This window comes from Phyllobates terribilis, unplaced genomic scaffold (assembly GCF_046119375.1).
Source record: "Phyllobates terribilis strain yellow unplaced genomic scaffold, ASM4611937v1 Scaffold_9__5_contigs__length_417890890, whole genome shotgun sequence".
NCBI classification, from domain to species: Eukaryota; Metazoa; Chordata; class Amphibia; order Anura; family Dendrobatidae; genus Phyllobates; species Phyllobates terribilis.
This window is the reverse complement of record NW_027362769.1, coordinates 332,006,226-332,033,404: the sequence shown is the minus strand read 5'-3', so window position 1 is coordinate 332,033,404 and position 27,179 is coordinate 332,006,226. Positions and strand designations below refer to the sequence as shown.

General features: G+C 45.7%; 1 protein-coding gene across 2 annotated transcripts; it reads right to left on the bottom strand.

Moving 5' to 3' along the window:
- Positions 1-74: 74 nt before the first annotated feature.
- On the bottom strand, positions 75-27,179 carry LOC141160981 (parvalbumin beta 2-like). Of its 2 annotated transcripts, none has more exons than XM_073645774.1 (5): positions 27,136-27,179; positions 26,543-26,614; positions 24,753-24,885; positions 552-661; positions 75-174 (listed from the first exon to the last, which is right to left on the bottom strand). In XM_073645774.1, the coding sequence occupies exons 2-5, from the start codon at positions 26,601-26,603 to the stop codon at positions 149-151; spliced, it is 330 nt and encodes a 109-aa protein (XP_073501875.1). In that variant the 5' UTR covers positions 26,604-26,614; positions 27,136-27,179; the 3' UTR covers positions 75-148. The 2 variants fall into 2 exon arrangements, with proteins under 2 accessions (XP_073501875.1, XP_073501876.1); XM_073645775.1 differs by having other exon boundaries at positions 26,543-26,611.

The window sequence follows — 27,179 nt, the reverse complement described above, 5'->3', positions numbered from 1 at the left end:
AGCATTTGTGTTTTCATCGTTCTTGTTACTTTAACAAGGCACTTATCAAGGAGATGACTTTTTCTTGTAGATCTTGGAGCAGATTCCTTTCTCCTCTGCAATGAGGAAATCTTTGATTTTGTTATCCGGGTTCTATCAACACTTCACTTTAAGCCTTGACTAAAGCTTGGAAATCTGAAAAAGTGAGAAAAAAAAGTATTAAAGAAATAATAATTTCTAAAATGTGACATTGGAATCATTAGAAGCTCCTGCTTATTCAACATTGCTCTACTGAATGGAAAGGTATGCAGCTGTTTCCTTAAATAACTTTTGTAAGTATGGATTTCCATAAATGACAAACCCCTTTAGGTTGTTACCTTATAAGTTAAAGTGTATGTCTATTCGAGTAGTGAAATATCACAACGCTGCAACTAGAGATTGACAGCTTTATTTATTGATGCCTTGTGAAGAACTAGAGTCATCAACTATTTAATGCTATACTATCAAAGACCCCATTATAAATCTGGAAAAAATCCAGATTTGACATATAAAATAGACTTTTCCATGTTTACCGTCCACTCCAATTTTGCCGTCACCATCTGAGTCACCAGCGGACAGGAATTTCTTTGTTTCAGAGTCGGTCAGTTCTCTGGCGCCAGCACTGAAGTTCTTCAAGAACATTCTAGATATGAGAAAGGGAGAGTCAAAATTAGTGTTGAGCCACCCCCGTAGTGTTCGAGTTCGGTTCGGTTCGTCGAACACCCTTGTGTTCGCCGAACTGTTCGTCGAACTGTTCGTCGAACACCTTCGAACACCGTTAAAACCAATGGCAGGCAAACAAAAACACATAGAAACACATAGAAAACACGTTCAAACGTGTCCAAAAGCTGACAAACTGCTCATAAGACATAACTAACACATGGAAAGGTGACAAGTACATATAGTCATGCGAAAAGAAAAGAGGTGGAGGAGTAAAAGGAGGGGGAGACACAGATATAGGCATGTCATGCCCTTCTAAAATCCAAAAAGTGAGAAGCCAACACGGCCAGTCCGTTCCTGCCCGTGCCACCTCCGTGTCGCCGGGTTTGTGCCAGAGCCGCGGTGGACCCTGACGGCCAGCCCCCCTCTCCCAATACTGGTGCCTGTTCGCTGGTGGGTCGAGCGAGCCCCCCTGTGGTGGAGGCAGCTCTAAGCTTTTTAATTTAAATTGTCTCTCTAATTTGAATGAATACACTTTAAATCCTTTTAAAAGGATCTATTGGAGGGCAAGTCTCATGCCAGCAGCCGCGTAATTCCAGCTCCAGTAGCGTCCACTAAAGCTGCTGCAGTTAAAAAGCTTTTATAAGGATCGAGCTCGGCGGTCCACCGCAAGGCGTCCTACCGCCAGTCTCAGCCCCTATGCCTTGGGGTGCCTCCTGATGCTCTTCACTGAGTATCCCGTGGTCCCGAAGCATTTCCTTTGAAAAAATTAAGTGTCCAAACTACAGGTGGTGTAGCTTGCTTAACACCTGGGATAATCCGCTGAATAGCAGACACTGCTACTAGGCACAAAGTATTTTTGGGCTAGATGCAGTTAAAAATTTGTAATTAGATACTCTCGTTGGATGCCGAGAAAGCATTCCATAGAGTCTCCTGGCACACCATATATTATTCTCTTAAAAAGTTTGGGGTAGGGGTCTAGGGGACCCTTTTATAGCCAAAATCACGGCCCTGTATCGCAATACGTCACCTAGGCTGAAGATAAATGGAACTGTAGCACCCCGAGGGCTCGGTTGCTACAGAGGTATTGCACCTCACCCAGAGGTGTGATATCTCACTCTCAGGTAAGGATGGAGTGTGGATCAGGACTGCGACACCTGCATGCATTACACCACATTGCCGTGGGGCAGGGCGACCAATATGCCCCTGAGATGGGCACGACAATCCCTGTCCCTGGCTGGAGTGGGGGGAGGGAACACCGAGGAAGGGGAACCCTGTAGTGCAGGAGCAGGGAGGAAGCAGTTCCTGGGTGCATTGAGAAGGGAGTATAAAAGGTGGGCACCATCTTAGTTCAGTGCAGAGAAGTCTGAGCCGAAGTGACATGGAGCAGGGGCTCTGCATGAGCTCTGCTCCGGAGGCGGGCCTAGTAACAGAGGCCCAGGCCTGGAAGAGGGAGAAGGAAGGAAGAGGAGCGGAGAAGGCTCCAGGAATGAGGAACGAAGGGATCCCAGGGGTGCGAACGGGCGAGTCGCCACCGCATGCCCGAATCCACCTACGTGGAGGGTCCAGGCCAAAGGGGGAGACCAGTCCCCGAAACTAGTGGAGGCGGGAAACGACCCTCAGTTAGAAACCGGAGGCTGTGACATTTTATGTGGCGCAGCCCCTCGCTACACCCGCTAGGAAGGCACCACATAGGGTCAGGGAAACTGGCGCCAAGTTTACCAAGAGGAGGCCCGAGGCAGCCGGACAGAAGCGTTGGTAAGAAAGGCCAGACAAAGGACACACAAAGGGGGTCCTGTGAAGCGCTCCAAAGTTATCTGGGAGTTGTCTGAGCCCCTCACCTGGTGAACACAGTACGACGTGGGCAGCTGTTACCTGCAGAAGTGGTCTGGATAATAAGAACTGTGAGTAAAGGCCCTGGACTGCATCACTGACTCCGTGTCATTACTGCTGCTGCCCTGCACCATCACCCCCATCCTCCGCATACACTGCCCTGAGGCTATACTCCTCCCGTGGGGAGTTATACTACGCTCTGCTGCACCCACAACACCAGCCTCAGCGGTGTGCCCTGCAGCGGCGGTTCACTCTGACCTCAATCTACGGGTGGCGTAGTTGGACATTTAAACATCAAAACCACATAAATAGTTCCGCCACTGGTTTGACCGCCCTGAGCCACGGAACCGGGTCGCCGCCATGGAGACTACAACCACCAGCATCCACCAAAAAGGGTCTGACTCCGGGTGTCCCAAGGCCCAGGGGGTGCATCAGAACATTTTCATCACCTTTCATAATCACCAATGGGACAAGGCAGGGATGTCCTCTGTCCCCTCTCTTATACATCCTAGTGACGGAGCACCTGCTCTCATCAATTCGCCATAACCCCAATATTAGGTGGATTGACGTGGGAGGCACCGAGTACAAGTGCTCTGCATTTGCTGATGATGTCCTAGTATATATCACTCAATCACATATATGCATCCCTGCTGTTATGGCTGAAATAGATCACTTTGTTACATGGTCAAATTTTAAAATCAATGCAGCGAAGTCTGAGGCCCTCGATGTCTCCCTCCCCAAATCCATACAGGATTCCATCCAGTCCAACTTTCCCTTTGCCTGGCCCTCACAGGGTATCAAATACTTAGGAATTCCTATTCATAGAGACCTCTCCCGTCTATGTTATCTTAATATTGAGCCCTTTATGGAACAACTCCATACAGACCACGGTTGGCAAGTTAGAACTGTAAGATTCACTACGTGAACCACTGGTGTTTTGTGGAAAAGCACATATACACTGTGACGCGCCCCCTGGGCCAGTGTTGTTTGGGGGATACCCGGAGCCGGATCAGATGGGGGTTGTAGTCTCCGAGTGGCGGTGACCCGGTCCGTACCCAGGGTGTCAAGCTCAGTGTGTGGCAGTCCTACAGATGTTACTAGATGTTCTTTTATGTCGACTACGCCACCTGTTGAATTGCGGTCAATACGGCCGCCGCTGCAGCAGGGTCCGATGAGGCTGGTGGTGTGTGTGCAGCTCAGGTAGTATAACCCCCAACGGGAGGGGTATAGCCTCAGGGGGTCAGTTGCAGAGGATGGTGGTTGTGGAGGTGCAGTGAGGATGGTAATGAAACTCAGAGTCGGGCTGTGCAGTTCAGGGTTTTTACTTACTGCTTTTGTGTTGGTCACTCCGGCCTTGAGTGACCGCCCGAGCCGTGCAGGTCCTGGACTCGGCCAACCCCCAGGTGATTCTGGAGCGTGGTCCTGAGCTCCCTTTCTGACTTGTCCTTCTCTCTGGCCTTCCCCACCAGGGATCCACCTATGTCCGGCTCCCTCGGGCCTCTTGTTGGTAAAACCCTTGTCTCTGGGTTCCCTGACCCTATTCACGGTTTGCCTTCCGGGTGGATTTAGTGGGTGGTCGTGGCAGATCCTGCCCACGACCTCCGGTCTCTGGCTAGAGGATTAGGGCCCTCCACCAGCTTGGGATCCGGTACCCCTGTGCCAACTCTTCACCCTCTGGTCTAATTTTGGGTTCTTGGAGTTCCCTCTTCTCCCCCTCTGGGTCCTTCTTTCTCCTCTCTCTCTCTTGGCCTTGGAGCTGGCTGAGCTGCTCTGCTTCTCTGACTCAACTCTGACAGACTGACCCTGATCTAAGATGGTTCCCACCTTATATACTCCCTCTATGTGTGAGCTCAGGTGACCAGCACCCAATGAGCTCCTAGCACTACCCAGACTGCTCCCCCTATCTGCCCCTACACTACTGGGATGTTCCACCCCCCTCCCACTCCAGCCAGGGACAGACACTGTCGTACCTGCACATTTCTCTTGTGGGAGTACCATTGGTCTGTCCCCCGGAAATGGGATGTGTGTAGTGCATGCAGCCTACTGAGCTCAGTTCCACACTCCATCCTTACCCGGGAGTGGAATATCACACCTCTGGCTTGAGGTGTAATACCCCTGTAGCAGCCGAATCCTCAGGGTGCTACATTCCCCCCTGGTAAATCACAGCACGTCCTCGGGCTGTTAAAGATAAAAACATCCAAAACATACAATTTTTTTTCTTTTTCATAAACATATAAAACATATAAAACATCACATATATTATCAGCAATAAACTTTTCATATAAATAACATTCTTGTAAACATTCCTGTCTCTGGTTCCTCCGGTCACGGTGCAACTTGTGACCGGGTAAAGTGCGACAGTCTCTTGAAGAAAAATGGTTTTCCCATAAAACCAGTAGGGGGCGCTTTAGGAAGCGCAACTATATACAAAGGGGATATGGCCGCTCTCAGTCCTCGGCCAGGTATTAGGAACTAGGGACACACGGGCATCAGTTCACTCTTGTCCCAACGGGGACATATTTAAAGCAGCAACAGTTCACTGTACCCCGATGGGTAACTATTTACAGTCTCTCTCTACCGTACTTCAACGACGGCGTCCTCCTGCTCTTTCTTGTTGGTTGGTTTCAGTTTCAGACCCGTCCGGGTCCTCTTGCTCCTCCTCACACCGCAGCTCCTCCTCCGTCAGGCGATGTACATGGAGGGCGTAGGGTCCTTTGGCACACTTGTGCCGGGTGAAGGTGACCTCGTCCCCAACATAAAGGTCACGACCTCTGTGTCCCTCCGGCAGATGGCTTTCTACGTCTCTGCGGGTCACAAAGACGTCGCCGGGGGTTTGATGGTCTCTAATGAAGCCCCACCCATGCTGCAGGTTGAATATAATCACAGTCCCGGTGGTACGGGGACCATGAGCTGCACGGGGGTTCCTCCTGGTCCGGCTCTTCTGCCCTGCGCTCTGTTCTTGCAGCCGCTGCTCTCGGACCCGCCTCTCTCTCCGTTCTCGCTCGAAGTCTGCCAACTGCTGGCGGCAGCACTCCACTCGCTCTGCTGCGGCTGCCCGCGTTTCTTGAGTGAACCCCATGAGATCTTCTCCGGTGGGGTCCCACTCAAACTGTGCCTCCTCCAGCGGGGGTGAGGTCCTCTTTACAGGCTTCGGAGCCGGAATCAGGGGCTCGCACATGGGCCTTGCTCTCTGGAGTTCCAGCTGAATGTACTCCTGGGGCCATACAAAGGGCTGCCCATCCGGGCACGTATGCTGGGCAAATAGATTTTCACCCAGGTGCGGCACTCTAGATGTTGAGGGCGCGTTGATGGTAGCGGCGCCCAGGTTGACCAGGACTTGCGACCAGGCTTGGGGCACCCTAAAGGCAAAGGGCACCGTAAGAACGGCGGCGCCCTGGGTTACTCGGCCCTGCGACCAGGCCGGTGGCTCCGCGGAGGTAGGGGGCGCTGTTGGAATGGCGGCGCCCGGGTGTACTAGGCCTTGCGACCAGGCTGATGGTATTTCCTGCTTTGCCGCGCTCAGGGTCGAAGCGCGTGACGTCACAGGGGTCGCGGCCGCGGTTTCGGTTGAGGCCTAGTCGGCGGCGGTGACGATGCAGCGACGGGCACGGCAGGGGGAATTTCGGGCTCTGCGACGGGGAGCTGGGGCAGGTACGCGGTTTCCCGGCTCGGGGTAGAGACGTCCCCTTTACCTGCCTCCGTCCGTTCGGCTCCCTTCTCGGCGCCGTCTCCGGCCTTCAGTCCTCCTGCACCATCCTCAGAGGCGGTCTGTCTCCTCGTCTCGGGTGGCGTGCTCCGCTGACGGGTTTCGGTCTGCTGGGCCATCTCTCGGCTCCACTCCGCCAACGTCTCTCGCTGCACCCGGGCCATCCTCCGTGCGAGGCTCTCCAGCGCAGTCTGTGCACACTCCCGGTCTCGGGGGAGCTGTGCCAGGACCTCCACTAAGCCTAGTGGGGTCGTTGCTTGCAGCAGGCTCCTGACCACTGGGTCGGTGCTGCCTGACTCTCCCTCCATCTCCGGGTAGGCTTTCTCTGGACTCCTCTCCAGACTTCTTGTCTCCGGGTGCGCTCTCTCCAGACTGCTCCAGGCGACACCCATCTTTGCTCTTTTGTTCTGTCTCCGCCCACATTGAGGGTGGTCCCGGGGCAACTTCAGTTCCAGGGGCAGTTCTCTCACGCTGATGGACACTTCCAGCATCACAGTCTCTGTTGGTGGGCGCGGTTTCCGCTTTTGGCGCCATTCTTCGACCTGGCCCACGATGGGAGGTGGCCTCTTGCCACCCTCTGGCACGCCCATAATGGCGTCCGCTCTTCCAAGGCGGGAAATCTTTGGAAATGGCGGGAATCGTCTCCCAGTGGCGGGAAACTCCATGGATGGCGGGAAAAAGCTGCAAATGGCGGACAACCGGCGGGAAACGACCTGTGATGGGGTCCGTTGGCGGGGACCCTCCGGAACCGGCGGGAGACTTCTTTTTAAGGTAACGGTGAACTTCTCTTCAGGCACGCAGTACCCGGTTGTTGCGGGCACGTTATCCTGCCGACTACGCCAAAGTTGACGCGCCTCCTGGGCCAGTGTTGTTTGGGGGATACCCGGAGCCGGATCAGATGGGGGTTGTAGTCTCCGAGTGGCAGTGACCCGGTCCGTGCCCAGGGTGTCAAGCTCAGTGTGTGGCAGTCCTACAGATGTTACTAGATGTTCTTTTATGTCGACTACGCCACCCGTTGAATTGCGGTCAATACGGCCGCTGCTGCAGCAGGGTCCGCTGAGGCTGGTGGTGTGTGTGCAGCTCAGGTAGTATAACCCCCAACGGGAGGGGTATAGCCTCAGGGGGTCAGTTGCAGAGGATGGTGGTTGTGGAGGTGCAGTGAGGATGGTAATGAAACTCAGAGTCGGGCTGTGCAGTTCAGGGTTTTTACTTACTGCTTTTGTGTTGGTCACTCCGGCCTTGAGTGTCCGCCCGAGCCGTGCTGCGTCCACCAGGTCCTGGACTCGGCCAACCCCCAGGTGATTCTGGAGCGTGGTCCTGAGCTCCCTTTCTGACTTGTCCTTCTCTCTGGCCTTCCCCACCAGGGATCCACCTATGTCCGGCTCCCTCGGGCCTCTTGTTGGTAAAACCCTTGTCTCTGGGTTCCCTGACCCTATTCACGGTTTGCCTTCCGGGTGGATTTAGTGGGTGGTCGTGGCAGATCCTGCCCACGACCTCCGGTCTCTGGCTAAGGATTAGGGCCCTCCACCAGCTTGGGATCCGGTACCCCTGTGCCAACTCTTCACCCTCTGGTCTAATTTTGGGTTCTTGGAGTTCCCTCTTCTCCCCCTCTGGGTCCTTCTTTCTCCTCTCTCTCTCTCTCTTGGCCTTGGAGCTGGCTGAGCTGCTCTGCTTCTCTGACTCAACTCTGACAGACTGACCCTGATCTAAGATGGTTCCCACCTTATATACTCCCTCTATGTGTGAGCTCAGGTGACCAGCACCCAATGAGCTCCTAGCACTACCCAGACTGCTCCCCCTATCTGCCCCTACACTACTGGGATGTTCCACCCCCCTCCCACTCCAGCCAGGAACAGACACTGTCGTACCTGCACATTTCTCTAGTGGGAGTACCATTGGTCTGTCCCCCGGAAATGGGATGTGTGTAGTGCATGCAGCCTACTGAGCTCAGTTCCACACTCCATCCTTACCCGGGAGTGGAATATCACACCTCTGGCTTGAGGTGTAATACCCCTGTAGCAGCCGAATCCTCAGGGTGCTACAACTGTGTTCCAAATTATTATGCAAAAAGTGTTTAGGAGTGATAAGGGAAGAATTTGTTTGTTTGTCAGTTAAACTCATTGATGGTGATGTGTGTCATGGCTCTTTATATCACTGTAAGCAATTGCAGACACCTGTGCTAATTAGTTTGGGAGGTGTGTCCAATGAAAGACAAGACTACTTAAGAAGGCTGTCCCACATTATTAAGCAGCCTACTTTTTCTGCCAGAATGGGAAAGAAAAAGGATGTGTCGGCTGCTGAGAAGCAACAAATTGTGGAGTGTTTAGGTCAAGGCATGACTACAATCAACATTGTGCGATGATCAGGATGAAGTGTCTTGGCAATCAAGAAGTATGTAGCTGATTCACAGTACACACGTGTGTGTGCTGATAAGGGCAAATTGAGGACTCTTTCCTACAGGCAATTACGTCAGGTTAAAAGAGCAGCGGCAAAAAAGCCTTGTCATAGCAGCAGACAAGTTTTTAAAGCTGCTGGTGCCTCCAACGTCCCCCAAACAACAAGATGCAGGGTCCTTCACAGGTTTGCAGCTGTGCGTAAGCCATTCTGTCTACCTCCTCTATCCACTGCACACAAGCAGAAAAGGCTCCAGTGGGCCTAACAATACATGAAGACTGACTTCAAAACTGTTTCATGGATGAGTGCTGTGCAACACTCGATGGTCCAGATGGATGGAGTGGAGGATGGCTGGTTGATGGACACCCCACGCAAACACGGCTACAGCGCCAACAAGGAGGAGGTGGAGTAATGTTTTGGGCTGGAATCATGGGGAGAGAGATTGTCGGCCCCTTTAGGATCCCTGAAGGGGTAAAGATGAACTCCATAATGTATGTGGAGTTTCTCAAACAGCACTTCCTGCCATGGTTCAAGAAGAAGAACCGTGTATTCCACAGCAAGATCATTTTCATGCATGATAATGCACCGTCTCATGCTGCACATAACACATCTGCATCTCTGGCTGATATGGGTATAAAAGGGGACAAACTTATGGTGTGACCCCCATGCTCCCCTGACCTCAACCCCATTCAGAACCTCTGGAGCATCATCAAAAGGAGTGTCTATGATGGCGGGAGGCAGTTCACATCTAAGCAACAGCTCTGGGAGGGTATTCTGTCCTCATGCAAAACAATTGAAGCAGAAACCATCCAAAACCTGACAAATTCAATGGACGAGAGAGTTCAGAAGCTTCTTTCGAACAAGGGGTCCTATGTGCAAATGTAACATCACCTAGAATAAAGTTTTGAGTTGAAAACTGTTTGATTTCAGTTTGTAATAACCTGCTAATGCTTATAATTTCAAAAATGACCATTTGTTTGTTCTTTATTAAAATGAAAAGGTTGATCGAAGAGTGTGGGGGATCTAAGAGTGTGGCAACCCAGTAGTCAGGATTAGAGATGAGCGGTGTTCGACTAGAACTGTTCGCCAATCTCAAATTCGAGCTGTTTTGGGCGGTGTTCGAGTTGTTCGACGAACCCGAACGATTTGCAAAAAATTCGGCTGTTCGAGGTTATGTTCGATAACTGTTCGTGCACCAAAAGCGTGTCCTGCATGTCTGGCGCTATTTAGAGCACCAATCATGCAGGGATTGTCTGCCACTCACTGTAATGCCACAGCCATGGTGGTTGTGGCATTACAGTGATTGCCCAAATCGATGGGAACAGTGCCAACAGTGAAACATGAAAAGCCGGCAATTCAGCAGCGGCATACACCTGTACCCGACAATTTAGAACCGAAAGAATAGAGCTTCACACATAGATTAGATAGATATAAACATGTCAGCCACATATATACGAAGTACAGTGAAAGTGCTGCTTACTGTACTTGTCATTTAGTGTAAAGGATTTATCAAAAAAAATAATAGTGTTTCCATGCACCGTCTCTTTAAAAAAGCCGGCCGGCAATTCAGCAGCGGTACCCGACAATTTATAACAGACAGAATAGAGCTTCACACATAGATTAGATAGATAGAAACATGTCAGTCACATATATATGAAGTACAGTGATAGTGTTGGTTACTGTACTTGTCATTTAGTATTAAAATAAAGGATTTATTATTAAAAAAATTGGCGTGGGGTTCCCCTTAATTTTAGGCTCTAGCGGAGGTTAAGCAGACGGCTGGGGCAGATGTTTGATGCCTGGGAAGGGGGTAATACCCACGGAGCTTCCCAGGCTACTAATATCAGCCCCCAGCTGAATACATAGCCTTTACTAGCTATTAAAATGGGGGACCCCCCCAAAAAAATGACGTGGGGTCCCCCCTAATTTAATAGCTAGCAAAGGCTAGGCAGACAGCTGGGGGCTGATATTAATAGCCCAGGAAGGGAGCCATGAATATTGGCCCCCTCCCAGGCTAGAAACACCAGCCGTCAGCCGCCCCAGAAATGGCGCATTCATAGGATGCGCCAATTCTGGCACTTAGCCTCGCTCTTCCACGCTGCCCTGGTGCGGTGGCAGGGGGTAATAGGGTTGGGGTTGATGTCAGCTTATAATGCCAGCTGACATCAAGCCCAGGTTAGTAATGGAGAGGCGTCTATAAGACACCCCCATTACTAACCCCATAGTCAAAGTTAAAAAAAACACAAACACCCAGAATAAAGTCCTTTAATTGAAATAAAGACACAATCCTTTATTGTTCTAAATTAAACCATACTTACCGTCACGCCCATTCCAGCTGAAGCCAACGATCTCCTGCAATAAAAGAAAAATAATAAAGCAACCTCATCCTTACCTTTCCATGGTTCCCACGACAGCTTTAGCTCTGCTACATCGAGATGACAGGCTGGACCGCAGCAGAACGCTGCCATCCAGCCTGTCATCCCGCAGACACTGAGAAGCGCAGGCTTGCTTGCGCTGCTCAGCGTCTCTCTGTGACGACATCCAGATGAGCCGAGTTCATGTCCAATGAACTCGGCTCACCTCATGCACGTCACTGACAGCGTGGGAAAATTCTCACGCTGAAGCGGTGAGTGCAGGAGAATTCTCCCACGCTGTCAGTGACGTGCATAAGGTGAGCTCATGTCCAATGAACTCAGCTCACCTCCTGCACGTCACTGACAGCGTGGGAGAATTCTCCTGCACTCAGCGCTTCAGCGTGAGAATTCTCCCACGCTGAAGCGCTGAGTGCAGGAGAATTTTCCCACGCTGTCAGTGACGTGCATAAGGTGAGCTCATGTCCAATGAACTCAGCTCACCTCCTGCACGTCACTGACAGCGTGGGAGAATTCTCCTACACTCAGCGCTTCAGTGTGAGAATTCTCCCACGCTGAAGCGCTGAGTGCAGGAGAATTTTCCCACGCTGTCAGTGACGTGCATGAGGTGAGCCGAGTTCATTGGACATTAACTCGGCTCATCTGGATGCCCTCACAGAGAAACACTGTGGAGTGCAAGCAAGCCTGCGCTTCTCAGTGTCTGCGGGATGACAGGCTGGATGGCAGCGTTCTGCTGCGGTCCAGCCTGTCATCTCGATGTAGCAGAGCTGAAGCTGTCATGGGAACCATGGAAAGGAAAGGATGATGTTGCTTTATTATTTTTCTTTTATTTCAGGAGATCGTTGGCTTCAGCTGGAATGGGCGTGATGGTAAGTATGGTTTAATTTAGAACAATAAAGAATTGTGTGTTTATTTCAATTAAAGGACTTTTTTCTGGGTGTTGTGTTTTTTTTTAAATACTTTACTAGAAATTCATGGTGGTCATGTCTAATATTGGCGTGACCCCATGAATTTCGGGCTTAGGGCCAGCTGATAATGCCAAGCTGGCCCTAACCCCTTTATTACCCAGTGAGCCACCGCATCAGGGCCCTGGATGAGTTGGGTACAGCGCCAGAAGATGGCGCTTCTATGAGCGCGCCATTTTCCGGGGTGGCTGCGGACTGCAATTTGCAGCGGGGGTGGCCCAGAAAGCTTGGGCCTCCCTGCGCTGCGGATTCCAGCCCCCAGCTGCCTAGTTGTACCTGGCTGGACACAAAAACAGGGCGAAGCCCCACGTCAATTTTCTTTAAATTATTTCATGAAATAATTAAGAAAAAAAGGGCTTCCCTATATTGTTGTGTCCGGCCAGGTACAAATAGGCAGCTGGTGGTTGGGGGCAGCCCATTCCTGCCTGCTGTACCTGGCTGGACACAAATATAGTGCGAAGCCCCACGTCAATTTTTTTTTAATTATTTCATGAATTTCCTGAAATAATTTTAAAAAATTGAAGTGGGGCTTCGCACTATATTTGTGTCCAGCCAGGTACAGCAGGCAGGAACGGGCTGCCCCCAACCACCAGCTGCCTATTTGTACCTGGCCGGACACAACAATATAGGGAAGCCCTTTTTTTCTTAATTATTTCATGAATTTCATGAAATAATTAAAAAAAATTGAAGTGGGGCTTCGCACTATATTTGTGTCCAGCCAGGTACAGCAGGCAGGAACGGGCTGCCCCCTACCACCAGCTGCCTATTTGTACCTGGCCGGACACAACAATATAGGGAAGGCCTTTTTTTCTTAATTATTTCATGAATATCATGAAATAATTAAAAAAAAAAAATACGTGGGGCTTCGCCCTATTTTTGTGTCCAGCCAGGTGCAACTAGGCAGCTGGGGGCTGGAATCTGCAGCGCAGGGAGGCCCAAGCTTTCTGGGCCCCCCCCGCTACAAATTGCAGTCCGCAGCCACCCCGGAAAATGGCGCGTTCATAGAAGCGCCATCTTCTGGCGCTGTACCCAACTCATCCAGGGCCCTGGTGCGGTGGCTCACTGGGTAATAAAGGGGTTAGGGCCAGCTTGGTATTATCAGCTGGCCCCAAGCCCAAAATTCATGGGGTCACGGCAGTATTAGACATGACCGCCATGAATTTCTAGTAAAGTATTTAAAAAAAACACAACACCCAGAATAAAGTCCTTTAATTGAAATAAAGACACAATTCTTTATTGTTCTAAATTAAACCATGCTTACCATCACACCCATTCCAGCTGAAGCCAACGATCTCCTGCAATAAAAGAAAAATAATAAACCAACCTCATCCTTACCTTTCCATGGTTCCCACGACAGATTCAGCTCTGCTACATCGAGATGACTGGCTGGACCGCAGCAGAACGCTGCCATCCAGTCTGTCATCCCACAGACACTGAGAAGCGCAGGCATGCTTGCGCTCCTCAGTGTCTCGCTGTGACGGCATCCAGATGAGCCGAGGTCATGTCCAATGAACTCGGCTCACCTCATGCATGTCACTGACAGCGTGGGAAAATTCTCACGCTGAAGTGCTGAGTGCAGGAGAATTCTCCCACGCTGTCAGTGATGTGCATGAGGTGAGCTCATGTCCAATGAACTCAGCTCACCTCCTGCACGTTAAGGGGAACCCCACGCCAATTGTTTTAATAATAAATCCTTTATTTTAATACTAAATGACAAGTACAGTAACCAACACTATCACTGTACTTCATATATATGTGACTGACATGTTTCTATCTATCTAATCTATGTGTGATGCTCTATCTTTCTGTTCTAAATTGTCGGGTACCGCTGCTGAATTGCCGGCCGGCTTTTTTAAAGAGACAGTGCATGAAAACACTATTATTTTTTTAAATAAATCCTTTACACTAAATGACAAGTACAGTAAGCAACACTATCACTGTACTTATTATATATGTGACTGACATGTTTCTATCTATCTAATCTATGTGTGAAGCTCTATTCTTTCTGTTCTAAATTGTCGGGTACAGATGCTGAATTGCCGGCCGGCTTTTTTAAAGAGACGGTGCATGAAAACACTAATATTTTTTTTAATAAATCCTTTACACTAAATGACAAGTGCAGTAACCAACACTGTCACTGTGCTTCTTATATGTGTGACTGACATGTTTCTATCTATCTAATCTATGTGTGATGCTCTATTCCTTCTTGTCTAAATTGTCGGGTACCGGTGTATGCCGCTGCTGAATTTGCCGGCCGGCTTTTTAAAAGAGAGTGTCTTCTGAGCAGTTTGTCAGCTTTTGGACACCTTTGCAGGTGTTTTCTATGTGTTTCTATGTGTTTTTGTTTGCCTGCCATTGGTTTTAACGGTGTTCGACGGTGTTCTAAGGTGTTCGACGAACAGTTCGACGAACAGTTCCTCGAACATCCCGGTGTTCGACGAACCGAACCGAACCCGAACACTATGGGGGTGGCTCAACACTAGTCAGGATTACTTCGAATTCTGACAATCTGAGGGTCATGTTGCAGGTAGTGCAGCAAGAAGGCACTCATGTGTCTTGCGCATCTAGGAGCCCCAAAATTATTTTCCGGGCTAGATGCAGCTAAAAATTATTATTAATTTTAAATCTGGTGGAGCTTAGTATAGATGGCCTAATAGAATCAGTACTGCACACTGCTACAAAGTCCAAATATTTTTCCAGCCAAGATACAGATAAACATGATTAGTAATTTTAAATCTGGTGGAGCTTAGTATAGATAGCCTAATAGAATCATTACTGCACACTGCTACAAAGCCCAAATTATTTTCCAGCCAAGATACAGATAAACATGATTAGTAATTTTAAATCTGGTGGAGCTTAGTATAGATGGCCTAATAGAATCAGTACTGCACACTGCTACAAAGCCCAAATAATTTTCCAGCCAAGATACAGATAAACATGATTAGTAATTTGAAAGCTTAAAACGGTTAGTGAGGTGATTTTAACCAATCATCAAGCTTTTACTCTCCCCAGGATGACACAGGGGTAGAAAAGTCGTTTCGGATCCATGATTTGTTCATCTTTATGAACGTGAGTCTGTCTACATTATCAGTGGAAAGCCGCATGTGCTTATCTGTCAGCACACCACCAGCAGCGCTGAACACACGTTCAGACAGAACGCTGGCTGCGGGGCATGACAAGATCTCCAAGGAGTAAGTGGCGAGCTCCGGCCATTTATCCAGATTGGAAGCCCAAAAAGAGCAAGGGTCCAGTGACACAGTCATGGCTTCAATGTTTACTTGGAGATACTCCTGTACCATCGTCTCTAGGCGTTGACTATGTGTCAGACTTCTTGTCTCCTGTGGCCTTGCAAAGGATGGGCTAAAAAAGCGGTGAAATGATTCCGCAAAATTGATGTTACCAGCAGATACTCTGTTTCTGTTATGGTTTGAGTGCTGAACACTCGACGGTCCCACGGTTGGCAAGTTGGAACTCTGAGATTCACTACATGCACCACTGGTGTTTTGTGGAAAAGCACTTGTAAGATACTGCAACAGTCTCTGCTGATACTCCTGCATGCGTGCATCCCTTTCTATGGCAGGAATAATTTCTGCAAATTTACTTTTGTACCGGGAATCTAACAGTGTGGCAACCCAGTAGTCAGGATTATTTTTAATTCTCACAGTTCGAGGGTCATGTTGCAGGTAGTGCAGCAAGAAGGCACTCATGTGTCTTGCGCATCCAGGAGCACCAAGTCCCTGTTGTGTTGGTGGCGAGGTAACAATCATGCTTCCTTCCTCTCTCCTCTCCCCCCAACCTCACACAACAGAAATGTGATCAAGGTCTCCCTCATCTGATGAGTCTTCCATCAGTTCGTACTCCACTTCTTCCTGGGCTCCTGCACCTTCCTCACTAGTTTGGCTGCTACCATGTGCCCTGGTAAAACCATCTCCCCCACCCTCACATGCCTGCCGCCTTGGTGCTGCCGACCGTCTGGACCATGCAGATGTTAGCCCTTCCGCATACAACTCCTCCTCCTCTACTTCCTCCACCTCCTCTTGTGCCACAACTTTACTCCGAATTCTGTTTAACATGTGCTCCAGCATGTAAATCACCGGAATAGTCATGCTGATAATGGCATCGTCAGCACTAAACATCTTCGTCGCCATTTCAAAACTGTGCAGAAGGGTGCATAGGTCCCTGATCTGAGACCACTCCTCCAGCGTGATTTGCCCCACCTCTGGATCTCGTTGACCCAGGCTATACGTCAGAATGTATTGCACCTGGGCTTGTCGGTGCTGCCACAGTCGCTGCAACATGTGCAGAGTTGAATTCCACTGGGTAGGCACATCGCATTTTAGCCGGTGAAGTGGCAGACACAACGACTTCTGTAGAGATGTAAGTCGCTGAGCTGCAGGATGCGAACGGCGAAAGTGAGCACACAGCGACCGTGCCCTCTGCAAAAGGCCATCTAGTCCGGGATAGTGGGCTAAAAATTGCTGGACACCAGGTTCAACACGTGAGCCATACAAGGCACGTGTGTGACATTGTCCCGGCGAACGGCCGCACCCAGGTGTGCAGCATTGTCGCACACGGCCTTCCCTGGTTTCAGGTCCAGTGGAGACAACCATTCATGAAATTGGTTCTCCAGAGCTGACCACAACTCCTCAGATGTGTGACTCACATTTCCCAGACATTTCAAAGTAAAAACCGCCTGATGACGTTGAGCCCTACTGCAAGCATAGTAAGGAGGTGTGCAGGATCCCTTCTGCGCAGTTAGAAAGCTTGTGGCATGACCAGACAGGCTTTGGGTGCAGGTGGAGGACCGAGAGGAGGTTGAGGAGGCAGAAGCAGTGGAGGAACTTTGAGATAAAGAGGATTGACGCACAACTCGTGGGGACGGCAAGACTTGGACAGCAGCCCCTTGTCCTGCTGTCACCATAGTTACCCAGTGTCCAGTCAGCGACATGTAACGCCCCTGTCCATGCCTACTCGTACAAGTGTCTGTGGTGAAATGCACTCTGTCACACACAGAGTTTCTCAAAGAAGCGGTGATGTTGTGTGCGACATGCTGGTGGAGTGCAGGCACACCTTTCTTTGAGAAGTAGTGCCGACTGGGCATCTGGTACTGGGGCACTGCGACAGACATAAGGTCTCGAAAATCCTCTGTGTCCACCAGGCGGAAAGGCAGCATTTCTGTAGCCAAAAGCTTCAGATGGTGAAATTCAACCTCTTAGCTTTCTCATGGCTAGGAGGAAATGGTCTTTTACTTGTCCACATCTGAGGGACCGAGGGCTGGCTGTTGTGCTTAGACGGGGTTGATAAGGGTGTCCCCGGCAAACTGCCGGTCTGTGAGGAAGATGCAGGCGGACATGTTAGGTTGCCTTGATCCAAAGGTGGTGCTATTGATGTCGGACAGCGCTCAACACCAGCTGGTGTTGCCACCTCCAAAGAAAATGATGACCTGCCAATCACGCTGGCTGTTGCGGGTAAAGAGGTGGCAGGTCTGCGTCCCAAAACAGGTGTGACTGCTGTCCCCCCAGTCACAGAGGATGAAGAGGCCGCGGATGCACAAGATGTGGCAGACAGTGGTTGGCCCGGCCGGCTAGGCCGCATTGTAGCACAGTGAGCTTCCCACTGCAACTTAGCTTCATGTCCATGTGCCGGTTCATGCATGAAGTACTCAAACTATGTATTTTTTGGCCTCTACTTAGTTTTTGCTGACAAATGTTACAGATAACACGAGTTGGGTCATCTTTATCGATCTGAAAAAATGCCGAGGCTATGCAAGGCTTAGCACCCATGCGACCTGAAGAGCCACCACGACTTGTGGTGAGAGGCAGAGTTGTGTTTGAGGATGCAGTTGTTGACTTGCTTCCAGTACTACGTCTTTGTCCAGGAAGGTGCAACCTGACCTCGTCGTCACTAGCATCCTCCTCCACCTCCTCTGCTGACCTCATCTCTTGGCTGACTGTGGGTTGACAGTAAGTGGGATCTTCAACCTCATCATCATCACCCTGTGTGTTATCACACCCGTCGTCCTCAGAGCCAACCTGTTCCTGCCCTGACAAATAACTAAAGTTGTCGCTCCAATCAGGTATTTGAGTCTCATCATCGTCTTCCTCATTGTCTCCACCAACAGGAGTTATAGTTTGGGAATGAGGGTCTACATTATGGTCAGAACCTTCTGCATCTGGTCCTGGATCCGACTCATAAAGATTCTGGGCATCAGTGCAGATCATTTCCTCGTCTAGATTCACAGAAGCTCTGGAGCCGACCTCTGATTCCCAGGCTATAGTATGAGTAAACAGCTCTGCAGACTCAAGCATCTGTTCTACCCCATACTCAGATGGGCAGCTGGAGATTTGGGAGCTGTGAGTAAGCAAGTGCGATTGGGGTGACACCGCTGAGGACTGGAGTATTTGTGATGTTGAAGTTGAGGTGGAGGAGAGCCCACTTAAAGGAGCACTTGATATCCGTTGAAGCACCTGCTGTTTTTGTGCCTCATCTGGAATTTGTAGTGATTGGCGTGGCCGCAAGAAAGGGATCTTATCGCATTGTCCGCTAAAAGAAGTAGACATTTTAGTTTGGATGGAAGATGGTCTTTCTTCTGCAGATGTTACTGTTGCTTTAACACCTACCCCACGGACACAAACTTTTTTCCCCTTCCCAAGACGCCTATTCCCCTTTCCACCAGCAGCAGGCCTTTTTCCACTCATTTTGGTGGTTAACTAATTCACAATTCTGAAGTTGTTTGCACAAAAAAACAATGGATGGGAACCGAGCAGAGCTGAGTGGACAAACTGTGGTATTAGGCCAAAAGTATTGGCTGGGTTAGATGCAGATAAAAATGATATTGAATTTGCAACCTGATGGAGGTCAGTATAGATGGACTAATAGAACAAGTCCCACAAACTGCTAGAAGCCCAAATATTTTTTCAGAGCTAGATGCAGAAAAAAAAATATTTTTAGTTTGCAACCTGATGGAGGTCAGTATAGATGGACTAATAGACCAAGTCCCACACACTGCTAGAAGCCCAAATTTTTTTTCAGAGCTAGATGCAGAAAAAAATTATATTCAATTTGCAGCCTGATGGAGGTCAGTATAGATGGACTAATAGACCAAGTCCCACACACTGCTAGAAGCCCAAATTTTTTTTCAGAGCTAGATGCAGAAAAAAAATATTTTTAATTTGCAACCTGATGGAGGTCAGTATAGATGGACTAATAGACCAAGTCCCACACACTGCTAGAAGCCCAAATTTTTTTTCAGAGCTAGATGCAGAAAAAAATTATATTCAGTTTGCAACCTGATGGAGGTCAGTATAGATGGACTAATAGAACAAGTCCCACACACAGCTAGAAGCCCAAATATTTTTTCAGAGCTAGATGCAGAAAAAAATATTTTTAATTTGCAACCTGATGGAGGTCAGTATAGATGGACTAATAGACCAAGTCCCACACACTGCTAGATGCCCACATTTTTTTTCAGAGCTAGATGCAGAAAAAAATTATATTCAATTTGCAACCTGATGGAGGTCAGTATAGATGGACTAATAGACCAAGTCCCACACACTGCTAGAAGCCCAAATTTTTCTTCAGAGCTAGATGCAGAAAAAAATTATATTCAATTTGCAACCTGATGGAGGTCAGTATAGATTGACTAATAGACCAAGTCCCACACACTGCTAGAAGCCCAATTTTTTTTTCAGAGCTAGATGCAGAAAAAAAATATTTTTAATTTGCATCCTGATGGGGGTCAGTATAGATGGACTAATAGACCAAGTCCCACACACTGCCAGAAGCCCAAATTTTTTTTCAGAGCTAGATGCTGAAAAAAATTATATTCAATTTGCAACCTGATGGAGGTCAGTATAGATGGACTAATTGAACAAGTCCCACACACTGCTAGAAGCCCAAATATTTTTTCAGAGCTAGATGCAGAAAAATTTTTTATTCAATTTGCAACCTGATGGAGGTCAGTATAGATGGACTAATAGACCAAGTCCCACACACTTCTAGAAGCCCAAATTTTTTTTCAGAGCTAGATGCAGAAAGAATTATTTTTTATTTGCAACCTGATGGAGGTCAGTATAGATGGACTAATAGACTAAGTCCCACACACTGCTAGAAGCCCAAATTTTTCTTCAGAGCTAGATGCAGAAAAAAATTATATTCAATTTGCAACCTGATGGAGGTCAGTATAGATGGACTAATAGACCAAGTCCCACACACTGCTAGAAGCCCAAATTTTTTTTCAGAGCTAGATGCAGAAAAAAATTATATTCAATTTGCAACCTGATGGAGGTCAGTATAGATGGACTAATAGAACAAGTCCCACACACTGCGAGAAACCCAAATATTTTTTCAGAGCTAAATGCAGAAAAAAAATATTATTAATTTGCAACCTGATGGAGGTCAGTATAGATGGACTAATAGACCAAGTCCCACACACTGCTAGAAGCCCAAATATTTTTTCAGAGCTAGATGCAGAAAAAAATTATATTCAATTTGCAACCTGATGGAGGTCAGTATAGATGGACTAGTAGAACAAGACCCACACACTGCTAGAAGCCCTAATATTTTTTCAGAGCTAAATGCAGAAAAAAAATATTATTAATTTGCAACCTGATGGAGGTCAGTATAGATGGACTAATAGAACAAGTCCCACACACTGCTAGAAGCCCAAATTTTTTTTTAGAGCTAGATGCAGAAAAAAATTATTTTTAATTTGCAACCTGATGGAGGTCAGTATAGATGTACTAATAGACCAAGTCCCACACACTGCAAGAAGCCCAAATTTTTTTTCAGAGCTAGATGCAGAAAAAAATTATATTCAATTTGCAACCTGATGGAGGTCAGTATAGATTGACTAATAGAACAAGTCCCACACACTGCTAGAAGCCCAAATATTTTTTCAGAGCTAGATGCAGAAAAAAAATATTTTTAATTTGCAACCTGATGGAGGTCAGTATAGATGGACTAATAGACCAAGTCCCACACACTGCTAGATGCCCACATTTTTTTTCAGAGCTAGATGCAGAAAAAAATGATATTCAATTTGCAACCTGATGGAGGTCAGTATAGATGGACTAGTAGAACAAGTCCCACACACTGCTAGAAGCCCAAATTTTTTTTCAGAGCTGAATGTAGAAAAAAAATTATATTCAATTTACAACCTGATGGAGGTCAGTAAAGATAGACTAATAGAACAAGTCCCACATACTGCTAGAAGCCCAAATTTTTATTCAGAGCTAGATGCAGAAAAAAATTATATTCAATTTGCAACCTGATGGAGGTCAGTATAGATGGACTAATAGACCAAGTCCCACACAGTGCTAGAAGCCCAAATTTTTTTTCAGAGCTAGATGCAGAAAAAAATTATTTTTAATTTGAAACCTGATGGAGGTCAGTATAGATGGACTAATAGACCAAGTCCCACACACTGCTAGAAGCCCAAATTTTTCTTCAGAGCTAGATGCAGAAAAAAATTATATTCAATTTGCAAACTGATGGAGGTCAGTATAGATTGACTAATAGACCAAGTCCCACACACTGCTAGAAGCCCAATTTTTTTTTCAGAGCTAGATGCAGAAAAAAAATATTTTTAATTTGCATCCTGATGGGGGTCAGTATAGATGGACTAATAGACCAAGTCCCACACACTGCCAGAAGCCCAAATTTTTTTTCAGAGCTAGATGCTGAAAAAAATTATATTCAATTTGCAACCTGATGGAGGTCAGTATAGATGGACTAATTGAACAAGTCCCACACACTGCTAGAAGCCCAAATATTTTTTCAGAGCTAGATGCAGAAAAAAATTATATTCAATTTGCAACCTGATGGAGGTCAGTATAGATGGACTAGTAGAACAAGACCCACACACTGCTAGAAGCTCAAATATTTTTTCAGAGCAAAATGCAGAAAAAAATTATATTCAATTTGCAACCTGATGGAGGTCAGTATAGATGGACTAATAGACCAAGTCCCACACACTTCTAGAAGCCCAAATTTTTTTTCAGAGCTAGATGCAGAAAGAATTATTTTTAATTTGCAACCTGATGGAGGTCAGTATAGATGGACTAATAGACTAAGTCCCACACACTGCTAGAAGCCCAAATTTTTCTTCAGAGCTAGATGCAGAAAAAAATTATATTCAATTTGCAACCTGATGGAGGTCAGTATAGATGGACTAATAGACCAAGTCCCACTCACTGCTAGAAGCCCAAATATTTTTTTCAGAACTAGATGCAGAAAAAAAATTATATTCAATTTGCAACCTGATGGAGGTCAGTATAGATGGACTAATAGAACAAGTCCCACACACTGCTAGAAGCCCAAATATTTTTTCAGAGCTAGATGCAGAAAAAAATTATATTCAATTTGCAACCTGATGGAGGTCAGTATAGATGGACTAATAGAACAAGTCCCACACACTGCGAGAAGCCCAAATATTTTTTCAGAGCTAAATGCAGAAAAAAAATATTATTAATTTGCAACCTGATGGAGGTCAGTATAGATGGACTAATAGACCAAGTCCCACACACTGCTAGAAGCCCACATTTTTTTTCAGAGCTAGATGCAAGAAAAAATTATATTCAATTTGCAACCTGATGGAGGTCAGTATAAATGGACTAATAGACCAAGTCCCACACACTGCTAGAAGCCCAAAATTTTTTTCTGAGTTAGATGCAGAAAAAAATTATATTCAATTTGCAACCTGATGGAGGTCAGTATAGATGGACTAATAGAACAAGTCACACACACTGCTAGAAGCCCAAATTTTTTTTCAGAGCTAGATGCAGAAAAAAATGATATTCAATTTGCAACCTGATGGAGGTCAGTATAGATGGACTAATAGAACAAGTCCCACACACTGCGAGAAGCCCAAATATTTTTTCAGAGCTCAATGGAGAAAAAAATCATTTTTAATTTGCAACCTGATGGAGGTCAGTATAGATGGACTAATAGACCAAGTCCCACACACTGCTAGAAGCCCCAATTTTTTTTCAGAGCTAGATGCAGAAAAAAAATATTTTTAATTTGCAACCTGATGGAGGTCAGTATAGATGGACTAATAGACCAAGTCCCACACACTGCTAGGAGCCCAAATTTTTTTTCAGAGCTAGATGCTGAAAAAAATTATATTCAATTTGCAACCTGATGGAGGTCAGTATAGATGGACTAATAGAACAAGTCCCACACACTGCTAGAAGCCCAAATATTTTTTCAGAGCTAGATGCAGAAAAAAATTATATTCAATTTGCAACCTGATGGAGGTCAGTATAGATGGACTAGTAGAACAAGACCCACACACTGCTAGAAGCCCAAATATTTTTTCAGAGCTAAATGCAGAAAAAAAATATTATTAATTTGCAACCTGATGGAGGTCAGTATAGATGGACTAATAGAACAAGTCCCACACACTGCTAGAAGCCCAAATTTTTTTTCAGAGCTAGATGCAGAAAAAAATTATTTTTAATTTGCAACCTGATGGAGGTCAGTATAGATGTACTAATAGACCAAGTCCCACACACTGCTAGAAGCCCAAATTTTTTTTCAGAGCTAGATGCAGAAAAAAATTATATTCAATTTGCAACCTGATGGAGGTCAGTATAGATTGACTAATAGAACAAGTCCCACACACTGCTAGAAGCCCAAATATTTTTTCAGAGCTAGATGCAGAAAAAAATTATATTGAATTTGCAACCTGGTGGAGGTCAGTATAGATGGACTAATAGAATGATGCTATGCCCAAAAGGTTTTACTTCACTAGGTGCAGTAAAAAAATTGGTATTCTATACACAGGTGGTGTAGCTTGCAACACAGATAGGCTACTCCACTGACTAACACACTCTGCAATAGGCCAAAAAGGATTAGCTTTGCTAGATTTAGCCAAATGCTGTGAAAAAAACTTGCACAGCACTGGCAGAGACCTGCCTGGCAAAAACTGATAGGAACTGATGTAACTTAGTCCTGCAAAGGACTGCAATTACAATTAGTCTTTACTCCCACAATCTATCTATTTAAGAGCACAGACCTGCCTGATAAAAGTCGTAGGAAATGCTGTAACCTAGTCCTTAAAAGGACTGCAATCACAACTCTTCCCTACTCCCAAGCTATCTGTAGATTTGTGCGAAAATTGGCTTGAAATTAACAAGGTATAGAGCACACAGCAACAGCGGTGCCGTCTAACACGCAGCTGCAGCAGTGAGAAAATGGTGGCGACGGGGAAAATATCTGGGTCTTATAGGGCAAGGACATGTGACATACACTGCCAATGACACATGCCCTTGCTTGTGTGAAAAAAAGCACTTCGCTCCGTGTGTGCGCTGCTGATAGGCTGACAGATTGCACCTCCCCACTGTAAATGCGGGAAAGAGAAAAAAAAATGGAGATCTTCATTATTGCTGCAGAGATCCATCCCCTGCCCCTCCCCCCACCCCGCTGTACACTCAAACTGCGTATTAACATTAATTTTCAGCATTACTGAGAAAAAATCCAGTTATGATTTTGGGGCACGAACAGTTATCGAACATAACCTCGAACAGCCGATTTTTTTTCAAATCGTTCGTGTTCGCCGAACGGCTCGAACACCGCCCAAAACAGCTCGAATTTGAGATTGGCGAACAGTTCGAGTCGAACACCGCTCATCTCTAGTCAAAATGTAGCAGAGGAACTCTAGAGACCCATATACATAGACCCCTTAGAGCTGAGATTGAATTAATAATAGCTGCAGATCTCCTACTTATAAAACAGGAATGGTGAGACTTTTATCTTTCCCTCCCTCCAATTTGTCCCATTAATGGTTAGGTCATTACGCACTTCACATCATCTTCCTCAATGAATCCACTCTTGTCCTGGTCCAGGATTTCAAAGACTTTCTTGACTTCAGCCTTGGACTTGCTTCTCAGACCAGATTTGGCAAAGAAAGTTTTGTAGTTGAAGGATTCCTTGTCTAAAAAGGAAATAATAAGGGAGTTTGGATTGATAGATTAAAAATAGATAGAGACATACTGTAGATAGATTGATGGATATAGACAGATATTAAATAGAGACATAGATAGATAAAACATATATTTTAGATAAATATACATAAGATAGAGGAAATAGATTGATTGATAACAGATATTAGAAAAAATAGACATTAGATAGATAGAAGGAATACATAGATAGAAAAGATATGTATGTATATATATATATATATTAGATAAATAGATATAATATAGATGAATGATAGATAGAGAGATAGAAAGATAGACAGATAGAGAGATTGATAAAAAATATATATATTAAATAAATAGACATAAGAGATTAAGAGATAGAAAGATAAAAAGATATATATTAGATAAATAGACATTAGATAGATGGAATATATATATAGAAAAGATATGTGTATATAAATATATATATATATATATATATATATATATATATATATTAGATAAATAGACATACTATAAATGAATGATAAAAAAGAGATACAGTACAGACCAAAAGTTTGGACACACCTTCTCATTTAAAGACTTTTCTGTATTTTCAGGACTATGAAAATTGTACATTCACACTGAAGGCATCAAAACTATGAATTAACACATGTGGAATTATATACTTAACAAAAAAGTGTGAAACAACTGAAAATATGTCTATCAGCTATGTATCCACCAGACTTCTGCACAACACAACTGATGGTCCCAACCCCATTTATAAGGCAAGAAATCCCACTTATTTAACCTGACAGGGCACACCTGTGAAGTGAAGATCATTTCCGGTGACTACCTCTTGAAGCTCATCAAGAGAATGCCAAGAGTGTGCAAAGCAGTCATCAAAGCAAAAGGTGGCTACTTTGAAGAACCTAGAATATAAGACAAATTTTCAGTTGTTTCACACTTTTTTGTTAAGTATATAATTCCACATGTGTTAATTCATAGTTTTGATGCCTTCAGTGTGAATGTACAATTTTCATAGTCATGAAAATACAGAAAAATCTTTAAATGAGAAGGTGTGTCCAAACTTTTGGTCTGTACAGTATATATTAAATAAATAGACATAAGATAGATAGATGGAAAGATAGATAGATAAAAAGATATGTATTCGAAAAATAGACATACTATAAATTAATGATAGATAATAGATAGATAGATAAATATATATACATATATATATTAAATAAATAGACATAAGATAGATATAGATAGATAAAATAGATTAATATGAGATAGACATAAGATATATGAACAATAGATAGATATATAGATGGACAGGCACACTAGATTAACTGAAATGTTGGTTGCAATAATATTTATAAATACGTTTTTACAGAACCATGGACACTAATAAACTTTTCCTATGAATATTTGTTAGTTTTGATCTTCAGCATATTAGACATTCACCTTGGAGTAAAGTAACAGTGTTTCCTATTTCCAACATAAAACTTCTCTAAAACTGCAGTAACAATCAGGTAGGACTTGCAAGATATAATAGCAGTTACCCTGTCCTCCACAGGAGGCACTGTGACATCTAACTCCTAACTTGACCCTGATGTCCTAATTCTATTATCTCGGGAGATGAGGAGTGATGATAGACCAAGGTGCTGATAACAGATAGTACAGTACCTTCAGCGCTCTTGATGGCAGCTGAGATGTCAGCGTCACTGAGGATACCTGCAAAAACCATCTTCTTATCTGCTAAGAGATAAATGATGAGTTAGACATTTCAAGCTTCGCTGGTACAGTTGCAACATAAGGAATAAAATAGTTTAACAGATGCACAAATATCAATCATGGGTACAGTACAACACTTGTGAAGATAGGCATTGCCTATTACATTGTATCAGTAGTATTACAATCAGCATTCTGCAACAAGGTAACAATATTTCAGTGTAACAAACAACGTTTATATAAAGACCTAATACATTGAACCCCTCCCCAAAAACACCAGCTTTGCTGTGAGTAAGACACGAGGAAACAATCCAGGTTGGTGGCGAGGAGAGTTGCAAGTAACCAGAGTGATGTTGCCGGCCTATAAAAAAAAGTTATTCCTTTGCAATAACTGTAGTCCAAAAAATCATAGGAAGTCTCGTTCCAGCCTGATCCTTGTAGGTCAAGATTGGAAACAGTCTTTTTTTTTGGTAGCAATTCTTCTACTCTTCCAAGTTGGAGCAAGAGAGAATCCCAGTGATTGAGAAAGCGGAGAGCATGTAACTCACCTTAGGTAACTTCTCCGGTGGAGGAAATCTGTGACTGGTGCTTA

What these genes read in the sequence shown, in the direction of transcription:
- LOC141160981 (XM_073645774.1), bottom strand. Translation starts at nt 26,603, where the DNA reads ATGGTTTTTGCAGGTATCCTCAGTGACGCTGACATCTCAGCTGCCATC. An exon ending in ATTGAGGAAGATGATGTGAA is followed by an intron (nt 662 to 24,752) that starts GTGCGTAATGAC and finishes TCTCATATCTAG; the next exon opens with AATGTTCTTGAAGAACTTCA. An exon ending in CGGCAAAATTGGAGTGGACG is followed by an intron (nt 175 to 551) that starts GTAAACATGGAA and finishes TCACTTTTTCAG; the next exon opens with ATTTCCAAGCTTTAGTCAAG.